This window comes from Radiomyces spectabilis (assembly GCF_025331425.1).
Source record: "Radiomyces spectabilis strain NRRL 2753 chromosome Unknown BYT42scaffold_8, whole genome shotgun sequence".
Lineage (NCBI taxonomy): Eukaryota > Fungi > Mucoromycota > Mucoromycetes > Mucorales > Radiomycetaceae > Radiomyces > Radiomyces spectabilis.
This window is the reverse complement of record NW_026251933.1, coordinates 1,447,224-1,463,493: the sequence shown is the minus strand read 5'-3', so window position 1 is coordinate 1,463,493 and position 16,270 is coordinate 1,447,224. Positions and strand designations below refer to the sequence as shown.

At 42.3% G+C, this 16,270-nt stretch overlaps 8 protein-coding genes across 8 annotated transcripts; 3 read left to right on the top strand and 5 right to left on the bottom strand.

Annotated features, from left to right (window-relative positions):
• Positions 1-64: 64 nt before the first annotated feature.
• On the bottom strand, positions 65-1,532 carry BYT42DRAFT_574548 (uncharacterized protein). The gene is made up of 4 exons (XM_051568864.1): positions 1,095-1,532; positions 907-1,016; positions 822-851; positions 65-765 (listed from the first exon to the last, which is right to left on the bottom strand). Exons 1-4 carry the CDS (start codon positions 1,207-1,209, stop codon positions 226-228), a joined length of 795 nt encoding a protein of 264 aa, XP_051422550.1. The 5' UTR covers positions 1,210-1,532; the 3' UTR covers positions 65-225.
• A 1,212-nt stretch (positions 1,533-2,744) lies between these two features.
• On the top strand, positions 2,745-3,992 carry BYT42DRAFT_386122 (uncharacterized protein). The gene is made up of 3 exons (XM_051563329.1): positions 2,745-2,961; positions 3,051-3,596; positions 3,688-3,992. Exons 1-3 carry the CDS (start codon positions 2,862-2,864, stop codon positions 3,735-3,737), a joined length of 696 nt encoding a protein of 231 aa, XP_051422549.1. The 5' UTR covers positions 2,745-2,861; the 3' UTR covers positions 3,738-3,992.
• A 649-nt stretch (positions 3,993-4,641) lies between these two features.
• On the bottom strand, positions 4,642-6,635 carry BYT42DRAFT_574539 (uncharacterized protein). Its single transcript, XM_051568863.1, has 3 exons — positions 6,121-6,635; positions 5,922-6,036; positions 4,642-5,859 (listed from the first exon to the last, which is right to left on the bottom strand). Exons 1-3 carry the CDS (start codon positions 6,544-6,546, stop codon positions 4,790-4,792), a joined length of 1,611 nt encoding a protein of 536 aa, XP_051422548.1. The 5' UTR covers positions 6,547-6,635; the 3' UTR covers positions 4,642-4,789.
• An 840-nt stretch (positions 6,636-7,475) lies between these two features.
• BYT42DRAFT_498217 (uncharacterized protein) lies at positions 7,476-7,874 on the bottom strand (the record flags this gene model as incomplete). Its single annotated transcript, XM_051564549.1, has 2 exons — positions 7,476-7,707; positions 7,783-7,874. Coding segments are annotated over 2 exons (324 nt in total), but the record flags the coding sequence as incomplete, so codon positions are not given.
• A 789-nt stretch (positions 7,875-8,663) lies between these two features.
• Positions 8,664-9,358, top strand: BYT42DRAFT_574536 (RNA polymerase). The gene is made up of 2 exons (XM_051568862.1): positions 8,664-8,802; positions 8,879-9,358. Exons 1-2 carry the CDS (start codon positions 8,724-8,726, stop codon positions 9,283-9,285), a joined length of 486 nt encoding a protein of 161 aa, XP_051422546.1. The 5' UTR covers positions 8,664-8,723; the 3' UTR covers positions 9,286-9,358.
• Positions 9,359-9,680: 322 nt separating this feature from the next.
• BYT42DRAFT_574533 (Snf7-domain-containing protein) lies at positions 9,681-10,797 on the top strand. Its single transcript, XM_051568861.1, has 4 exons — positions 9,681-9,776; positions 9,867-10,031; positions 10,098-10,202; positions 10,270-10,797. The coding sequence occupies exons 1-4, from the start codon at positions 9,774-9,776 to the stop codon at positions 10,678-10,680; spliced, it is 684 nt and encodes a 227-aa protein (XP_051422545.1). The 5' UTR covers positions 9,681-9,773; the 3' UTR covers positions 10,681-10,797.
• A 121-nt stretch (positions 10,798-10,918) lies between these two features.
• BYT42DRAFT_574529 (centromere protein X-like protein) lies at positions 10,919-11,428 on the bottom strand. The gene is made up of 4 exons (XM_051568860.1): positions 11,380-11,428; positions 11,270-11,321; positions 11,141-11,194; positions 10,919-11,085 (listed from the first exon to the last, which is right to left on the bottom strand). The coding sequence occupies exons 1-4, from the start codon at positions 11,407-11,409 to the stop codon at positions 10,973-10,975; spliced, it is 249 nt and encodes an 82-aa protein (XP_051422544.1). The 5' UTR covers positions 11,410-11,428; the 3' UTR covers positions 10,919-10,972.
• A 2,809-nt stretch (positions 11,429-14,237) lies between these two features.
• Positions 14,238-16,222, bottom strand: BYT42DRAFT_498695 (natural resistance-associated macrophage protein-domain-containing protein; the record flags this gene model as incomplete). Its single annotated transcript, XM_051564580.1, has 5 exons — positions 14,238-14,526; positions 14,608-14,759; positions 14,858-15,627; positions 15,711-15,814; positions 16,032-16,222. The coding sequence occupies 5 exons, from the start codon at positions 16,220-16,222 to the stop codon at positions 14,238-14,240; spliced, it is 1,506 nt and encodes a 501-aa protein (XP_051422543.1).
• Between the last annotated feature and the right edge of the window lie 48 nt (positions 16,223-16,270).

Below are 16,270 nucleotides of genomic sequence, written 5' to 3'. Positions count from 1 at the left end.
GAGATCAACAATTATATGGCTCGCTACACCCCAAGCATACAGGGAAAAAAGCACTTATTACAATAATCAGCCTTCGCAGAGTCGTATATTAATATTGCGGTCGTAAAAAGATTGTAAAGAAAAAAGAAAGATAATTTGCTCTAAATACGTATATATGTACAAAAGATCCCTAAATCTACCAATGGCAAGCAACAGTAGAAAGCGTACTTTCATTTCGGTGGGTGATTAATTTCTCATACTTGCAAACAATTCTTGCAATGTAGAGAAGAGCATCCTGGCGACTTGTTCGATATAGACTGATATCCGAATAACGAATGGAGCGATTCTATCGAAGCATACGCGCAATTGATGAGAGACAAGCACACGACGAAGCTGATGTTGAATTAGTGTGTGAATGTAATCTTTTGCCGCCAACATATGGCGCACACCCTGGAGTTCCTTCCAATGCATCGTGTCGTTCATCGACCAGTAAAACGTGTTGAAATGATGGATGCCGTTCTCCACTGTTTCAATCATATAATCGCCGGCATGTACAGCGTGTTGTACCAGTCGTGACGCTGTCAGGAGTAATCGAGGCTTCACATGATCTCTGCATACCTGTGCAAGTGCGATTGGCATACGTTGCAGCGACATAAACGTTGATCGAAAAATGGTGTGCAGATGTTGGAATACAACGTAGTTTGATAAAAGGAGTGACGGAAAGATTATGTACAGTAAGAAAATCAAAGGGATACCGATCATTAGGATTCGTCGAAAACGAGAAGCCTGACAAGAAATTTAGAGAAACAGTACAAGAATACAAAGGACACGTCCGTTCTCACCGATTGTTGTGTGCTATCGTCTCTACCCAACTAGAAAGCATTAGTCAAGGAACTCCAGTGTCTGCAGGTTTTCTTGCGTGCTTACCGTGTCCGGGGATGGCAATGCTTCATCTTCATCATTGTATGCTGCATAGGGCACAGGAAGCGTTTCTTCCAAGTCATTGGCAACCGAAGGGGTGACTGATTTTGTCACGGCTACGGTGGCATGGCAAAACCAGATTGTGGAGTGAGTGAGATAGTCTGGCTACGTTAGCCGGTGGAGCGTCGTGTTACCTGAATATATTCCTCTGTTGGTTGAAATAGAAGAATGCTTGTGTTTTTGTGTTCGCGCAGAGAATTTCAGCGAACTATAGGATGTCGTATTCGATAGTGTTTCCCAGTTCGTCATGGAAGCTTCAATGGAGGTGTGTACAAAAAGGCAAAACCAGGCGTGTGCGGCTTCAAAACGCGAACTGCAGGTGCCGTAGTGGGCAGTCACTCACTGGTTTCAGTGGGATGGCAGTGTGCGCATTGTCCACCCATTGGATGGTTGTTCCACGCCTTCACATGCTTACGCAATAAAAATTATGAACGTCGTACGATTACAACTTTCCGTCATTAAGGCAAAAGAACATCTGGTTTCTACTCGTTTTTCTTATTGTAATTTTGTTGTCAAATTATGATATTTGATCATCATCATTCTCTAACATATGAAAAAAAAAAGCTGATAAGTGCAAAAAAAAAAAAAAAAAAAAAAAAAAAAAAAAAAAAAACGTTTTCCTCCTAAAGACATATGATTTCATGGAGAGGTCATGATGGATTGTTCTACAAGTAATTGATTAGTTCTGCCTTTCCATTCATGTTATAGTGAATGGAGCCGTATTGGTGCGCTGGCAAAGGAGATATGAAACACTGCAGTGCTATGCAACCAACATTGCCACACAAGACACACTCCATATATAGCCACTTTGTAAGTCTGATTGACTACAAACACAAGTTTTGGTCGTCATGCATAATGGCAACACAAGTAAACATAAAGCTTGATGCTCCGGTTAACAAACATTGTGCACGCAAACGTTACTATTTGTGACGGATGGAACGGGTGTTGTTGTTGACCATATCATCACTTGATGGTTTACTTGCATTCCTGTTGTAAAAGTGAGTATTGTATAGGGTAAGAATGTTTTTTCTTTTTACAATAACTCGGTCCTCAACAACGATTATCTGCGGTTTCACAATATTAGCCGTTTCGAGATGGTTGGCCGATGAGAATGATGGCAAGGGTTTGGGGGGACGGGAGGAGGGAACGGGTGGAGGAATGATCGTGGATATTGCGAGATTGCTCATCATCTGTCATGTCTCCAGTATTTGGACGGATGCTCGCACAGTCAAACATAAACCTTAATTATAAGCATGGCCAAACCAAGCAAGGTCATGGCTGGTTCTACGCTATAAAAGTTTTAAAGTATTACTTGTTCTATACCAGGGGAAAAAAAAAAGAGGTGAACATCGACAATAACCGTGTCATGTGAGAAATAGATCATCTTTGATCATCATTCGAATTCAAACGCTGCTAATATAATTGTCGCTATTTTAACGGCACGAAACATTATCAAAAACTGCTTTTGTAATAATAAGCATTGGTGGTAAAAATAATTCTTTTTCTTTACCCAGATTTCCCAATTGGGTTTTCCCATGGCCAGAATTTGTAAGAAAAAAAGAAGCCCATTCATATCGCTTTTTTCGTTGACAAAGGGTTTGCAAGGTAAAGAGTTGTTGTCACACTTTTTTTTTGCACATTGTAGGGCGGTGGTGCCATATTTTTCAGTAAAAAGAGAATGTGTTCGGGTACATTAAGGCTGCACGTGATGCTTATCTGACCAAGAAAGGAGAAGGGCATAAAAAAATGGAAGCCTAGACCATGACTGACCTGGTTCTTATTTTATTGCTACCATTTTTCTTGTTGATTGATTCACATTTCTTTCTTTATCCTTTTTGTACTTTTACGTTTTCTTTCTTTCTTTCTTTCTTTCTTTTTATTATACATCTTTTTTGTATAATATGGTTCAGGCGTTAGATCTTCCACTTTTAGCGTTGGCCGTTCCTAATCTTCAGAAGCTCAATGATCTCTCTGCTGATGAATTGTCGTGCATGTGGACTGGTATGAAACAAAATGCTTTTGACGACTTTTATTTTTGTTTTCTTATATGTGAAACGTGTTAACATTTGATGCAATATGATTTCAATTAGTATTTTCGAAATGTAAAGATAATTTGGAGCATGGCAGACGACTAGAAAATATGAGCTGGCGTTTGTGGTTTCGCGAAACCGCTTCTCAAAAGCAGACTTGCAACGAACCCCATCCTACCCAGAACCCGATTCCTATACAATCACCTTTAGGATCGCCACATTCCAATTACTCGCTGAACGAGAGTCCCAATTCGACTGCAGGTCCACAAACGCCCAAAGACCATGATCGACGAAACAGCTCCATGAAACAAGCATCCACTGCGTCATTTAAACGCATCATCTCCTCTTTGGGAATCAATAAACCGGATTCTCGACCACTCAACGTTCTCAGTCATACCGATCACTTACCTACCAACGTCAAAGCACTCTGTAACCCTATAACACCCATCACACCAGTCTCGTTACCCCAAGTACCACCCTCTGTACCTGAATCGCAACCACTGAATGCTCCGACACCCATCACCGCTCGTCCTGGCAAATTCTTTATCTACGCTGAGGACGAATCTGATCATGGCGACTATCGCTTTTCCTCTGACGACGATGATGACGAAGAGGAAGTAGAAGAATACGAAGACGTTGATGAAGATGATGATGAAGGCACGGTATGCTCGGAAGAAAACGATGATGGTAATTGGAGCACGGTGCGCTCGGATGATTTCGAGCATGCGTATCAGCAACAATTCGTGAAACGAACTCCGCCATGCGAAAAGCGAGCTCAGAGTTCGCTGCTATCAAATCTGTTGAAGCAACCATTGCAACCACTGGCATGGAACAAAGCACGGATCACCACGCCTACCATGCCGCGACAACGACCCCAAAGACGCACCAAGCGTAACTGTGTTTCACCGATCACCGTTACACCAAAATCCTTTGCCACCACGACCACGACCGTCACAACCACCGTTGACTTGTCAGAGAGTTTAAGGAATTGTGTCGATTGGGAACGGTATCAAAACGTGTTCCCTGGAGGACGCCCTTTTCGCAACCCAGCCATGACTGAACCATCCATGCCAACTTTCTACATCGAGAGTTTCCGAGGTTGGTAAACAAATCCCTTCCACAAACATCCTATTGAGCGATTCTTTCGGTCACAGAAAGAAAGACAGAAAAGAAAGAGATCTTACCATTATCTTATCGTACATCATTCCATAACCCCTTATTCTTCCTTTATTGCATATATTCATGTATTTTTCATTATCACTCTGTCAGCCACTCGGCCCATATAATTTGTTCCGTTGAATCGTTTGCTTTTGTCTTTCTATCGTCTGGTTTTTTTTTTTTTTCGTTGTTATCTGCATTTTCTCTATCGCTCAAAAAAGTTTTCCTTTCTTTCCCGTTTTCCGTCATCATTCTTCCACCAAATCGACAAGGTCGCTGATCGAAAAATAAAAAATAGTGTATCCAAACCGTGTGAAATAAGGATAAAAAAGAGTAGTCTATTTTTTTTTTTTTTTTTTTTTTTTTTTATCATGATGTTCGTGGACCCAAAAGAAATGACAATCCTGATATGATATGATATCAATGGCCCGTCATACAGCGTTCTCTTTCTATCCTCATTACGTATTGATGCAAAAAGAAAAAACTGATATAATGGCTTCAATTATGCAATGCATGTCTTGTTTAAATTTATTTACACATATAACTTGTGAACAATCGATGATCAAAATGGTCTAGTATGGCTTTTTTTTGGTGGGTTTGTTCTCTATTGATGACGTTCTTCTTTTTCAAGGTTTTTTTTTTTACTCCCATTCAATGGTAGCAGGAGGCTTGGAGCTGATATCATAGACAACGCGGTTGACACCCTTGACTTCGTTGATGATTCTGGAACTGATGCGCTTCAAGCACATGAACCATTCAGCACTGGCAAAGATATCGGCTGTCATGAAATCCTTGGTCTCCACGGCTCTCAGGGCAATGACTTGCTCGTAAGTACGGGCATCACCCATCACACCGACGGCCTTGACAGGAAGCAAAGCAGCGTAAGCCTGCGAGATTTGGCGGTAGTAACCGTTCTTCTTGATTTCTTCAATGTAGATGTTATCAGCCAAACGAGCAATTTGAACTTGTTCCTTGGTCACCTCGCCCAACACACGGATGGCAATACCGGGGCCAGGGAAAGGATGACGCCACACCAAATCATCATCAAGACCGAGAATGTGACCAAGTTCACGAACTTCGTCCTTGAAAAGTTCACGGAGAGGTTCAATGAGCTTCAACTTCATGTCTTCCAACAAACCACCAACGTTGTGATGAGTCTTGATGGTAGCACTGGGGCCCTTGAAGGAGATGGATTCGATCACATCAGGATACAAAGTACCCTGCAAGAGATATTCAATTTCACCACCACATTCCTTGTCGATCAAAGCGGCCTCGGCTTCGAAAACTTCGATAAAGGTGTTGCCAATAATCTTGCGCTTCTTCTCGGGATCCGTGACTCCCTTCAAGCGGCCGAGGAAAAGTTCGGAAGCGTCGCTAATCTTGAGATTGATACCCATCTTATCGACAAGCATCTTCTTGACGTTTTCACATTCGTTCAAACGCATGACACCGTTATCGACGAGGATACCGTGGAAACGGTCACCAATAGCATCGTGCATCAACTTGGCAGCCACGGTCGAATCGACACCACCAGAAACAGCACCAATCACACGACCGGTAGGACCGACGATCTTGCGAATACGTTCAATTTCCTTATCGACGAATGACTCCATAGTCCACGAAGGGTCGCAGCTACAGATGTTGATAACAAAGTTCTTCAAGATAGCCTGACCGTCCACGGTGTGAGTGACTTCGGGATGGAACTGAATACCTATTAACAACTCTCGTCAGCAAGGATGTAACAATGTGGCCATCGTCTTTTTTAAAACCTACCAAAGTAAGGCTTCTCGGGATGAGCAACAGCAGCATAAGGAGCAGTACGGGTATTGGCAATTATGGTGAAACCGGGAGCGGGTTGAGAGACTTGATCACCGTGACTCATCCAGACCTTTAGTAAAGTAAATAAAAATTAGCAAAAAGAAAAAAAAGATGGGCAGGGTAACGTATTGTCTCGGTCAAAGAAAAAACTTACCTGAACTTCACCGTTCAAACCTTCGAAAAGCTTGTCAATGAAGGGATGATCGGGGTGCTTGGAAACGGTAAGCACGGCATGACCGTATTCACGGTGCTCGCAAGCTTCGACTTTGCCACCCATGTAAGTGGTCATTTCCTGGAGACCATAGCAAATACCGAGAATAGGAACACCGGCATCAAATACAGCAGGATCCACACGGGGAGCATCCTTGTCATAGACCGAATAGGGAGAACCGGACAAGATGATACCCTTGGGCTTAAAGTGGAGGTCGGCCATCTTTTGCGTGCAAGGCAAAAGCTCACAGTACACACCGAGCTCACGAATACGGCGAGTAATCAAGTGAGAGTATTGGGAACCAAAATCCAAAATAAGGACGGTGTCAAAGAGTTCGTTGACTTGCGTAACCTGCTCTTGCGTAGTCATGTCGAAAGGAATGTGGGGATGATTATCAAGGGTAAAGAACCACCTTCGGGTCAAACGAATAAATGATCTGTTTAAAAAAAAAAAAAAAATTGGCCCCGGTCACACAACAAGTCACGAATCATTTGTCATTTCTGCACGACACATCTGCATGCATGAGCGGGGTTGCGGTTGCCCTACCCGGCCATCCAAGCCACCTCATTATGGTGCCGGCACCTTTATCCTCCCAATAGGAAGAAGGCTGATTTCCAGATATTGTTGCTTCTTACCAACTTTGCGGGAAAAATTCTAGCACAAAAAACCATACAATATGAGTAAGCTTGTACCGTACAACACCTTATCCTTTTATATGCTCAAAATTACGGATCTAAATCAAAAATATTTGCCAAACTCACGCAAAACCACTATCTTCGAATGCAAAATCCCGCTATTTAGAAAGCGGTCAAATGGTAAGGAAAGGCCCAGATGGCAATAAGGAGATCTTCCTTAATGGTCATCGATAACACAAGCCGCTTATCGAGTTTTTCATATGATATGGGAATCAAAATAGATGACAGTGATCGAAAGTCTTGAAAAATTTACTGTGTAACATGTGTAACAATAGTCATCGATTAGGAAGGTTGTCTTGGCCGCAGTATTTGAACATCAACTCCATTAGTCCTTCACTCTGCTTTTGAACTGGGATTCGCAACTATTTACACTGATTCTCTGAAGTGAACTGTGAGGCAAAAGAGTAGAACGGCGGTCCAATGCAAAATGGAGCGTCTATAAATGGAGGGCAATCCATTTATTATTATAGGCGCCAGAATAGTCAATTCGATAATTTGGTGATTCCGACATGGTTAATGCAAAGAGCGCAATATATGAATGTTGATTGAAAGTGTATAATGTTGATATGATGGTGTTGTGTAAACATGGATAAAATGAGAGCTTCACTGTTCCTCTTGGTCTTCTTCATCTTCTGTCTCTTCTTCTTCCTCCTCCACTAAACCGTCTTCTTCCGCATCGTAAACGGGTAAACTGGTTGATTCGGCACATTTGATTTGCAGCGATCGTACATTAGGTGCTCCGCCTGGGACTGCAGCTACGATCTTTTCATACGCGCCCATGAAATTTTCAAATGCCTGTGTTTCGTTCTGGGCCATGGTGGCAATTTTGACGGCACTAAGAAGAAAGATGGGAAAATCAGTCACCGTGAATGACGGCAAATGCGACAGTAAGAAAAACAAAAACACGTACTATTGGGATCCTTTACGGAAATTCATGTAAGTTGATTTGACGGCTCGTAATACTTCTTTTTGCGTGTCCTTTTTAGTCAGGTCCACAGGAATGGGCTCTCTAAATTGACAAAAAGTCTGTCAGCGTCCAGGGTGGTTGCCGTTTCAAGAGTGACAAGAACTTACTTTCGCTTTTTATAAAATTCGAGCCCGAGAATTTGAGGTAATTTCTGGATCAGGCGCTGATCTGCCATCAGCATGTCATAGTCGTCCATCAATTTTTGCTTGGCTTCTTTCGTCGAGTGAAATTTACGCAGCTTGGTCAAACCAATGACTTTATGCACGCCTTTAACCTTTTTTTCCAAGAGTAACTCCTTATATTTCGACTGCGGATCTTCAGTGATTAAACAGCGCTGAGCTCCAGGAACTTGCGCGCCATGCTTTAAAATACTGTGGTCGAAATCGCGGTTAGTCAAGCTCCATTGTCGAAAAAAAAAAAAACTACTTTATAGCTTACATGCGCTTCGGTTCGCTTCTCACTTTAGCAATTTCATCAAAGGTAGCAATCATTAGCCACACCGTTTCTATTTTTTCTTCATGGTCATGCTTCTCCATGTATTTATACAGAGCTTTAAAGGCCTTGCGTGCCTAGGAACGTCCAACGATAAGAAAAATATTAGGATTCAATTTCAGTACTGTTTTCGGATGAAGGCTATTGACAAGCCATACCTTGACATCGCTGACGTTGATACTCATTGGATCGGGATTATGGGGGCAGGGAATATGCAAGGTAAATTGATCGAGGCTAAGCCTTCGGTGTGAGGCGGATGGACTGGCGGGAAGAGGATTGCCGTGACTGTTTATTAGGAGACCAAAAAACAACGAGTGAATTTGGCATAAGGCACCTGTTTCCCATCACTGGAATTCGTTTGACCTTGATCTTACCTCTGTTGACAAGACACCATGTCTCAAGATAATTTTCTCTTCCAAGACATCTTTGACATTAAGGATATTGATCCCAATGGCAAGCGATTCGACAGAGGTAAATGATGTTCTTTGTGTCACATGGTTATTATGGTGTGGCTAATCATGGAGCCCTTTCTTTTGCTTCTTCACAGTCGCTCGTCTCATTGCTCGTTCAGAAAACTACGAAATGGATCTGACGTTAGACTTTAACTCGGAATTGTATCCTTTGGAAATCGCTGACAAATTTTCGCTTGTGTTGGCGTCGTCATTATCTTTGGAACCCGTCACCAATGCCGGTGGTGTGGAGAAGCGTGAAAGCTGGCGTAAGCGTGCTCCCGGTGAGCGCGATCTCAGTGATGAATATGAATATGTCATGTTTGGCAAGGTATACCGATACGAAGACACAGCAAGCGGTACGGGTGCAACCACTGTAGCGGCTGGTCAACGCGTGTCGGTCTATATATCCTACGGTGGATTGTTGATGTGCCTCGAGGGCGATTATAGACATTTACAGAATATCACTGTAGGTGAAAATGTATATTTGTTAATGAGAAAATAGAAAAAATACAAACAGCATGGTGAAAAAGGGATGACACAGAGGAAAAATGCGCAGTGGAGCATGTGCTGGAACTTTTCACGGTTACATGGTAGAGAAAATCAGAGATTGGTTGTCTTATTATTGTTTGGAAACGTACCATGACACCGTGCTAATCTAGAAAAGGAACTTTGCTCCAATACTGATTTTGGGTGGGTACATCAAATCGCAAGATCCTTGTATTACAAGTGCCGTCATAGATTAAGGGCATCCAGTGGTCATGGTATTTCCAACAAATCTACCCACTGGAATCGATAGACGAGGCATAATTTTTTGGACGATATGAGACTGCTACGAGCCAAGATGTGATGGCCAAGAGCGGGGTTTGGAGTCGTTGGTCAATGAGCGGACTATCCGGATTTGGAGAGCGGCCGGCGGCAGCTTCCACAACAACTCTTTCCAGCGAACAACAACTTCACACAGTCTAGCCATCAGCTTTGTACATAGACACAATGGTAAAGAAACATGTCGACCGGCATGATATCTCCATTGATATGTGGTTATGTGGAAAAAAGTTTGGCTAAAACGCTTAGACATTTATGTAGGACTTTTTGTTTGGTCGAAGAAAGACACCGGCAGAGATGTTACGCCAACATCAGCGTAGCATTACCAAGGCACAAAGAGAATTAGACCGCGAAAGGGAACGTTTAGAACGACAAGAAAAGAAACTTATCATGGACATTAAAAAGTCAGCAAAAGCGAATCAAATGGTGCGTTCCGTAACCGCTCCTCATTCCGACCATGTAGCTTATATGCGGTTGTGGTTTCTTTGTTAGAGCGCTTGCAAAGTCATGGCCAAAGATCTTGTTCGCACACGTCACTACATTCAAAAGTTCTATCAGATGAGAACGCAGTTGCAGGCCGTCGGTTTACGAATCCAGGTACGGCTTACTGGTTTCAGGGTTTTGTTTTTACTACAGAGAGTAACATGATGATTGTGTTTCACAGACCTTACGTTCCAACCAACAAATGGCCGAAGCTATGCGAGGGGCGACCAAAGCCATGTCTTCAATGAATCGACAAATGAACTTGCCGCAAATACAAAAGATCATGATGGATTTTGAACGGGAAAGTGAATTAATGGATATGAAGGATGAAATGATGGGTGATGCGATTGACGATGTCATGGGAGAAGAAGACGATGAAGAAGAAAGCGAAGAAATCGTCAATAAAGTGTTGGACGAAATTGGTATCAGCTTGAATCAAGAAGTAAGTGAATCAGCCAAGCGCTTGCGTGCACCCAGTCTGACAAGCATGATTTTTCTTTCTTTCTTTCTTGTTACAGCTGGCAGAAACACCTACGGGCATCAAAACGGCTGCTCCGGTTGCTTCTTCGGGAGAACGTATTCCGCAAGCTGAAAGTATGTCGGCGGATGATGCTGCATTGCAGGCTAGATTGGATAATTTGAGACGTGAATAACGGATTGAAGGCATCCGCATTACGTTGATTTGGGTATCAATAATAAGCTTTTTTTTATCTCTCTCTCCCTCTCTCTCTTTTTTCCTTATCTTCTTTCATCACGTTTAAAAAGGACATGTACTATCGTCTACTGTTTATCACTTTTTTGTTCCCTTTTTTCTTTCTTTCAAAACGAGTATTTAATTATTGTTCCCCTTTTTTTTTTGGTTTATGGTGATTTTCGCGTCGTTATTAAAAATCCAACATGAGCTGATTCAGGATACGTTCCAAATGTTCTACTTCAATACGATTCTCTTGTACGGAATCATTCACTTCCGTCTGCTCGGCTGCGCGTTGCACCGCTTCTACAGGTCCTTGGTTAAAGCCTCGCATAGAATAACGTCCCAACATTCGATTTACCGGAAACGAACAAACGAAAGAATTCGCAGCACAATGTCAATGCATCTTTACTAGCTGTTTGGATAGTGAGGATGAGAGCAAAAAAGATTTACAAGCTGCAGATCTAACGCACATTGGCCGAGACATTACCTTTGGTGTTGGAGTCTTTCCATACCAGCTTGAAGATGGACTGCAACGTCTCCTAAAACCAATAACATTATAAGCAACTTTCACTTTCTTAGAATGACAAGACTACCCACTGGTGAAAACGTCTCAGTATCGGCATCCATTGGCAAAGCAAGAACAGCACAGCATCAGCGCTGCTTATGCGTGTTGCCTTGGCTGTGACTGCATTCGCTCAATCAAACCATTCATGCACCGCTCAGGCGTCCCGCCCGGATCATCTTGTTTTTGGACAGCTCACCGGGACATCGATTTGGATTTGACAAATATCAAAGCTTATTACACTTTTTCAGCATCTATGCCCGGATTCTTATTTCTTTTCCACCTATTTCGTGGAAGATCGTAACCATTAGTAGAGTATGCTTGTGGTGGTTCTTTTCTTGTTCTTTTTTTGTTTTTTGCGGCCAAATTTCCATTATCAATAGGCGACCAATTACAGTAGATAATGTTTTTATGATATCAGAATACGTTGACGTAAATCCTCACTAGGTGCGTTGTCTCCAAGGTAGCATTTTGAGTTGCTCACCGAGGATTTTGAAGGGCTTTTTTAGTTAGCCTGCAGGAGCAATTTTCTTGCCACCTGTAGCAAACCTGTGAACAAGGCAGCGAAATCAGTGCTGATTGGATCTTTTAATAAAGCTCTTATCCATCATTGAGCCGCATTGTCAACATATTCACACCTAAAAGAAGTCTATATGCATGCTTATTTGCTGCCAAGTTATATATGTCGCCTTGACAATGGTCACCTAAAATTTCGGGGGTTGTATCTGACAGAAAATGATTGTTCCTCAACCGATCAAAATAGTCCAAGTGAACTTAAAATATTGACATGAACATGGTGAGGGATTTTTTAATCAGGGATATCAATGCCTGTTATGGTCTCGATATTCATTCCCTGGAAACTATTTATATTACTGCACCGCTCATATCTTTTTATCATTAAACGGCATGTTTAATTAGCATCATTTTTATGCCTCGAATCTAATAATTCGAGTCAATAGACAGTACAGCAGATAGCCTACTTTTTCACATCGCTTGTTTTTCTTACATATAGCAAACCGTTCCTGGTTGAATGTGTGTTGAGGGTTAAGAAAGGAGTGGACAAGCTTATGTTTTTCCCTGTTGACTTGCCTTGATCCGGAGGCATTGGGGTTGCTTTCTCTTGCAACAGGAGTGACCAATGTTATTCTGGCTAGAGACGTCGATGTGAATCCTTTTTTTTTCTTTTCACTACAGACTCGGTAAGGGGTTCCGAAATTGATAGAAAAAGGATATTTTTCATGCACTGGTGCAAGCTGCCAGTAAAAGGAAACAGAAGCCACCCACAATCCTGAAAATGGCCTTTATTCGAGGGAAAGCACCAAAAAAAGAACCTTTCAATTTTTTTTTCTTTTTTACACAGCCATTAGCAGAATAAGGAGACACAAGGGATATCCAAGGAGATAGACATATATAAATCTCCCCTTTCTTTGGGTTCTTTAGCCCATTCTCCTCCGAAAACACATCGAATGGAGTGTTCCTCTTGCTCAAAAAAGGTCTATTTCAATGAAAAGATTGAAGCCAACGGTCAACCGTACCACAAGACATGCTTTAAGGTAAGGTGGGTTTGCTGCCATGGTTCTTTTGTACGTTTCTTGCTAATTCTCATGCGGCGCCGTCGTTGGTTTTTGTAACAGTGTATAGAGAAGGGATGCCGTTTGACATTGGCCAATTTCTATTATCATCACGGACAACTATTCTGTCCAAAACATGTCCCCAAGCTTCAGGCAGTAATCCAGCGTATGTAAGGATATATAACACTCATTACAAAAATCATCTTCTCCGGCTTGCAGCGTTTTATTGACCGTACAATATAGGGCCGTCGTCTCAGAATCCACCTAAATGATGAGTGTTTCTATGCCATCTTGTTCCAACACATGTTATTTTTGTTTTCTTTGTTTTTACTTTTTCTCCAATGCATGCATAATTGAAGAATAAAAGCCCAAGACCCCGACTATGGAAATGTACCACAAAAATCAATTAATTGAGCCTTCTGCGCAGTCCATTCGTTATTAAAAAATAGGCTTTGGAGAGCTTATTTTCTGGCAGTTGCTCATTATACCGCATTCACTGGCGTTTCATTTCCGCCTTACAATATAGTTTGCCGTACTCCTTAAGAGGTGGTTTTTTTGTCAGTACGATATTACTGGCTGTCATTGATATTATATTGCTAATATATGGTTTAATTTTCGTCATTCCCCATAAGAACAAAAATCTCGCGATATCAGATTGCAGATTGCTACTCATAGATTCCATTATTTTCCGTAAAAATATGCAAGATGTAATGGTTCAAACCCACTCTCAGCTGCAAATATATGCTTATACGCTATCAAATTTATTTAGTAAAAATGGTTAACCAATATCAGATGACGCTATATGGCAGTGTGTTTGTTTGTGTGAATGGGTGCGCTTCCGATATGTTCCCGGTGTTGGATTAACACGTGAAGACACACTTGTTCCAATCGGCGTTTTAAAAAAAATAGGAAACTATCGTCGTTCCTGAATGAAACACCGCATGTAGAACGTTAGTAACGGCTTGTCTAATAGACCCAACTGCTCTGAAAAGCATGAAACATGACTATCTGCGACAACTCGGCGTCATTGTTTTTTTTTTTCGCCCCAACTTATCACTTGACGCCACAATTCCATCATTTGATCGGTGTAGTTTAATATGAAATAATGCAATAAAGGAAAAAAGAAGGACATCTGAAATACATGCAGCTGCAATGATTGAAGACTAAAAAATTGGTGCATCTGAAAGACTAAAAGTAATGCTAAAAATGCTAATGATCGAAAAGACGGAGCGGAGGTCAAAGAGGATAACGGATGGGACAAAAAGGAGAAAGGGAAAATGGAAAACCAGCAGACGAGGGAATTCTCCAAGCGAGGATAGCGGTTATGCTTCCGTGTGGTGAATGCCATGCTTTGAATGAACGCGGTCCACTGGAAGATACACCAGATACACGACGAATGCAAAGTAACCAATCGTGAGCAGCACAAGCACAGGTGGCCACGACAGCTCTTTGAGGTAGCTGACAAACAGATACACATTGAATCCAATGACGATCCACGAGATCAACCAGTAGAGCATGTTGGCCCTTTTCGAATTTTTGAATGTCGATGTCATGATATTGGACGAAGCCGTTAATTTGAGAATGGGAATAATGGCCGTAGGAAGACATAAGCTGAATAAAATAAATGGGAGTACCATGGATCAATACAACCGGCCATCACAGATAAAAGTTTGACCAATAGTCTTTCGTTACCTCTGCAATACATTCAAGATTTCACCCATTGTATCAAATCGTTTGACGGCCAGTACGGCGACAAGCATACTGGGCACGAGGGCGATGGCGCGAGTAAGTGCCACTCGATGCCATTGTTTCTTAAAGATTGCACCAAAGAAACCCTCCACCACCTACAACCAGCAAATCCAAAAAAAAAAAAAAAAAAAAAAAAAAAAATGCAAATTAGATCGGTCACATTCAAGTTGTCGGGACAAGAGGGATATATTACATATTGGCCTGCCAAGGTGCCTGTCATGGTTGAGCTTTGACCTGCAGCGAGCAGACCAGCTGCCCACAAGTAGCGTGCACCTTCACCGAGGGTGCGGCGTAACACATCGGAAGCGTCATAGAGACCTGGCAATTGGAGAACATCTCGATCCGGTGCGTAAAACACTTGGGCAAACACCACAACAATGGCCAGATTAATGAAATACGAGGTCAACAGTGCTAGACCTGATTCCACAGCGAAATAAAAGTTGGCTTCCTTCTTTTTCTCCACTGTCGGCTTCTCTCCGAGATTGCGGGACATGACCAAGGCGCTGTGCAAAAACATATTGTGGGGCATAATCACCGCTCCCACCATACCAACGGCTTGAACCGTAGCTTGTTCGGGAATTTCTGGAATCAAAATGCCTTCCACAATATGACGTATGCTCGGGTGGGATGCAAACATTTCTGCCCAAAAGCATCCGACCATCACACCGATGAGCACCATGAAAAACACCTCGATTTTACGCACACCATACTGTTGCAGCCACATAAAAAGGAAGGTATCCGTGGCCGTGATCAACACGCCCACCCACAACGAGAATCCGAAAAAGATTTTTAGAGCGATTGCGGTTCCGATGATTTCCTGAATATCGGATCCAATAATCGCAAACTGGGTGAAAAGCCAAATCACAAATGAGATCGGTCGACTGTACGATTGTCGAATTAACTGGGCCAAATGATTGCCTGTCACTACACCCAGACGTGCACTCAAGATTTGGATGGCAAGACCTACGATCCCCGCATTGAGCGGTTTTTTTCCTCAGTTTGTCTTGTTCTGTCGTACCAATCCGGGGTAAAATGGCTACACATACCTGCCGCATGCGCCCAAAATAGTAACCAGAGTAACTTATAACCTGCGATCGCACCCGATTGAAGATCCGATTCAAGGTTTCCAGGATCCAAATAAGCGATCGACCTAAGAATGAAACCAAGATACATTGTCTCAATATCAACCCAAATTCAATTCTCATCATGATTGCATCTTCATGATATTCCACATTATCACTAGCAAAATCATACGACACTCACATGAGCCAACCTATGAAAAATCAAGAATGATAAAAAAAAAAATTTAAGTACAAAGGTGTATATGAAAAATTAAAGCTGCTCGTCGCTTACCAGGGCCGGTATACTGCATCAGTTTTGAGAAAGAGAAGCGTTGCGAGTTACTGTCTGCACCGGTGTCCACTTGACCTTTGACATCGACTTCAATGTCCCATTTGTTGGTGGTGGTATCGTTACTGCAAGCTTGATAGCACACAGTGGAATTATTGGAATGAGCGGAACTCGAACAATCGAGCAAACAAGAAGAGCAATCCACCATGGCCCAGTGACAATTGTGCAAAATGAGAAAGGGCTGTGCTTTATATAT

Excerpts from the sequence above, each read along its gene's own strand:
- BYT42DRAFT_574548 (XM_051568864.1), bottom strand. The coding sequence starts at position 1,209 with ATGACGAACTGGGAAACACTATCGAATACGACATCCTATAGTTCGCTG. Across the intron at positions 1,017-1,094 it reads CAACAGAGGAATATATTCAG|CCGTGACAAAATCAGTCACC; the intron begins GTAACACGACGC and ends ATGCCACCGTAG. Across the intron at positions 852-906 it reads CATTGCCATCCCCGGACACG|TTGGGTAGAGACGATAGCAC; the intron begins GTAAGCACGCAA and ends AATGCTTTCTAG.
- BYT42DRAFT_386122 (XM_051563329.1), top strand. The coding sequence starts at position 2,862 with ATGGTTCAGGCGTTAGATCTTCCACTTTTAGCGTTGGCCGTTCCTAAT. Across the intron at positions 2,962-3,050 it reads ATTGTCGTGCATGTGGACTG|TATTTTCGAAATGTAAAGAT; the intron begins GTATGAAACAAA and ends GATTTCAATTAG. Across the intron at positions 3,597-3,687 it reads TTCCTCTGACGACGATGATG|CACGGTGCGCTCGGATGATT; the intron begins ACGAAGAGGAAG and ends TGGTAATTGGAG.
- BYT42DRAFT_574539 (XM_051568863.1), bottom strand. The coding sequence starts at position 6,546 with ATGACTACGCAAGAGCAGGTTACGCAAGTCAACGAACTCTTTGACACC. Across the intron at positions 6,037-6,120 it reads GTTTGAACGGTGAAGTTCAG|GTCTGGATGAGTCACGGTGA; the intron begins GTAAGTTTTTTC and ends ACTTTACTAAAG. Across the intron at positions 5,860-5,921 it reads TCCCGAGAAGCCTTACTTTG|GTATTCAGTTCCATCCCGAA; the intron begins GTAGGTTTTAAA and ends AGTTGTTAATAG.
- BYT42DRAFT_574536 (XM_051568862.1), top strand. The coding sequence starts at position 8,724 with ATGTCTCAAGATAATTTTCTCTTCCAAGACATCTTTGACATTAAGGAT. Across the intron at positions 8,803-8,878 it reads TGGCAAGCGATTCGACAGAG|TCGCTCGTCTCATTGCTCGT; the intron begins GTAAATGATGTT and ends GCTTCTTCACAG.
- BYT42DRAFT_574533 (XM_051568861.1), top strand. Across the intron at positions 10,032-10,097 it reads CAGCAAAAGCGAATCAAATG|AGCGCTTGCAAAGTCATGGC; the intron begins GTGCGTTCCGTA and ends TTTCTTTGTTAG. Across the intron at positions 10,203-10,269 it reads CCGTCGGTTTACGAATCCAG|ACCTTACGTTCCAACCAACA; the intron begins GTACGGCTTACT and ends TGTGTTTCACAG.
- BYT42DRAFT_574529 (XM_051568860.1), bottom strand. The coding sequence starts at position 11,409 with ATGGATGCCGATACTGAGACGTTTTCACCA. Across the intron at positions 11,195-11,269 it reads GAAAGACTCCAACACCAAAG|CTAGTAAAGATGCATTGACA; the intron begins GTAATGTCTCGG and ends CTATCCAAACAG. Across the intron at positions 11,086-11,140 it reads CTTTCGTTTGTTCGTTTCCG|AAGCGGTGCAACGCGCAGCC; the intron begins GTAAATCGAATG and ends AAGGACCTGTAG.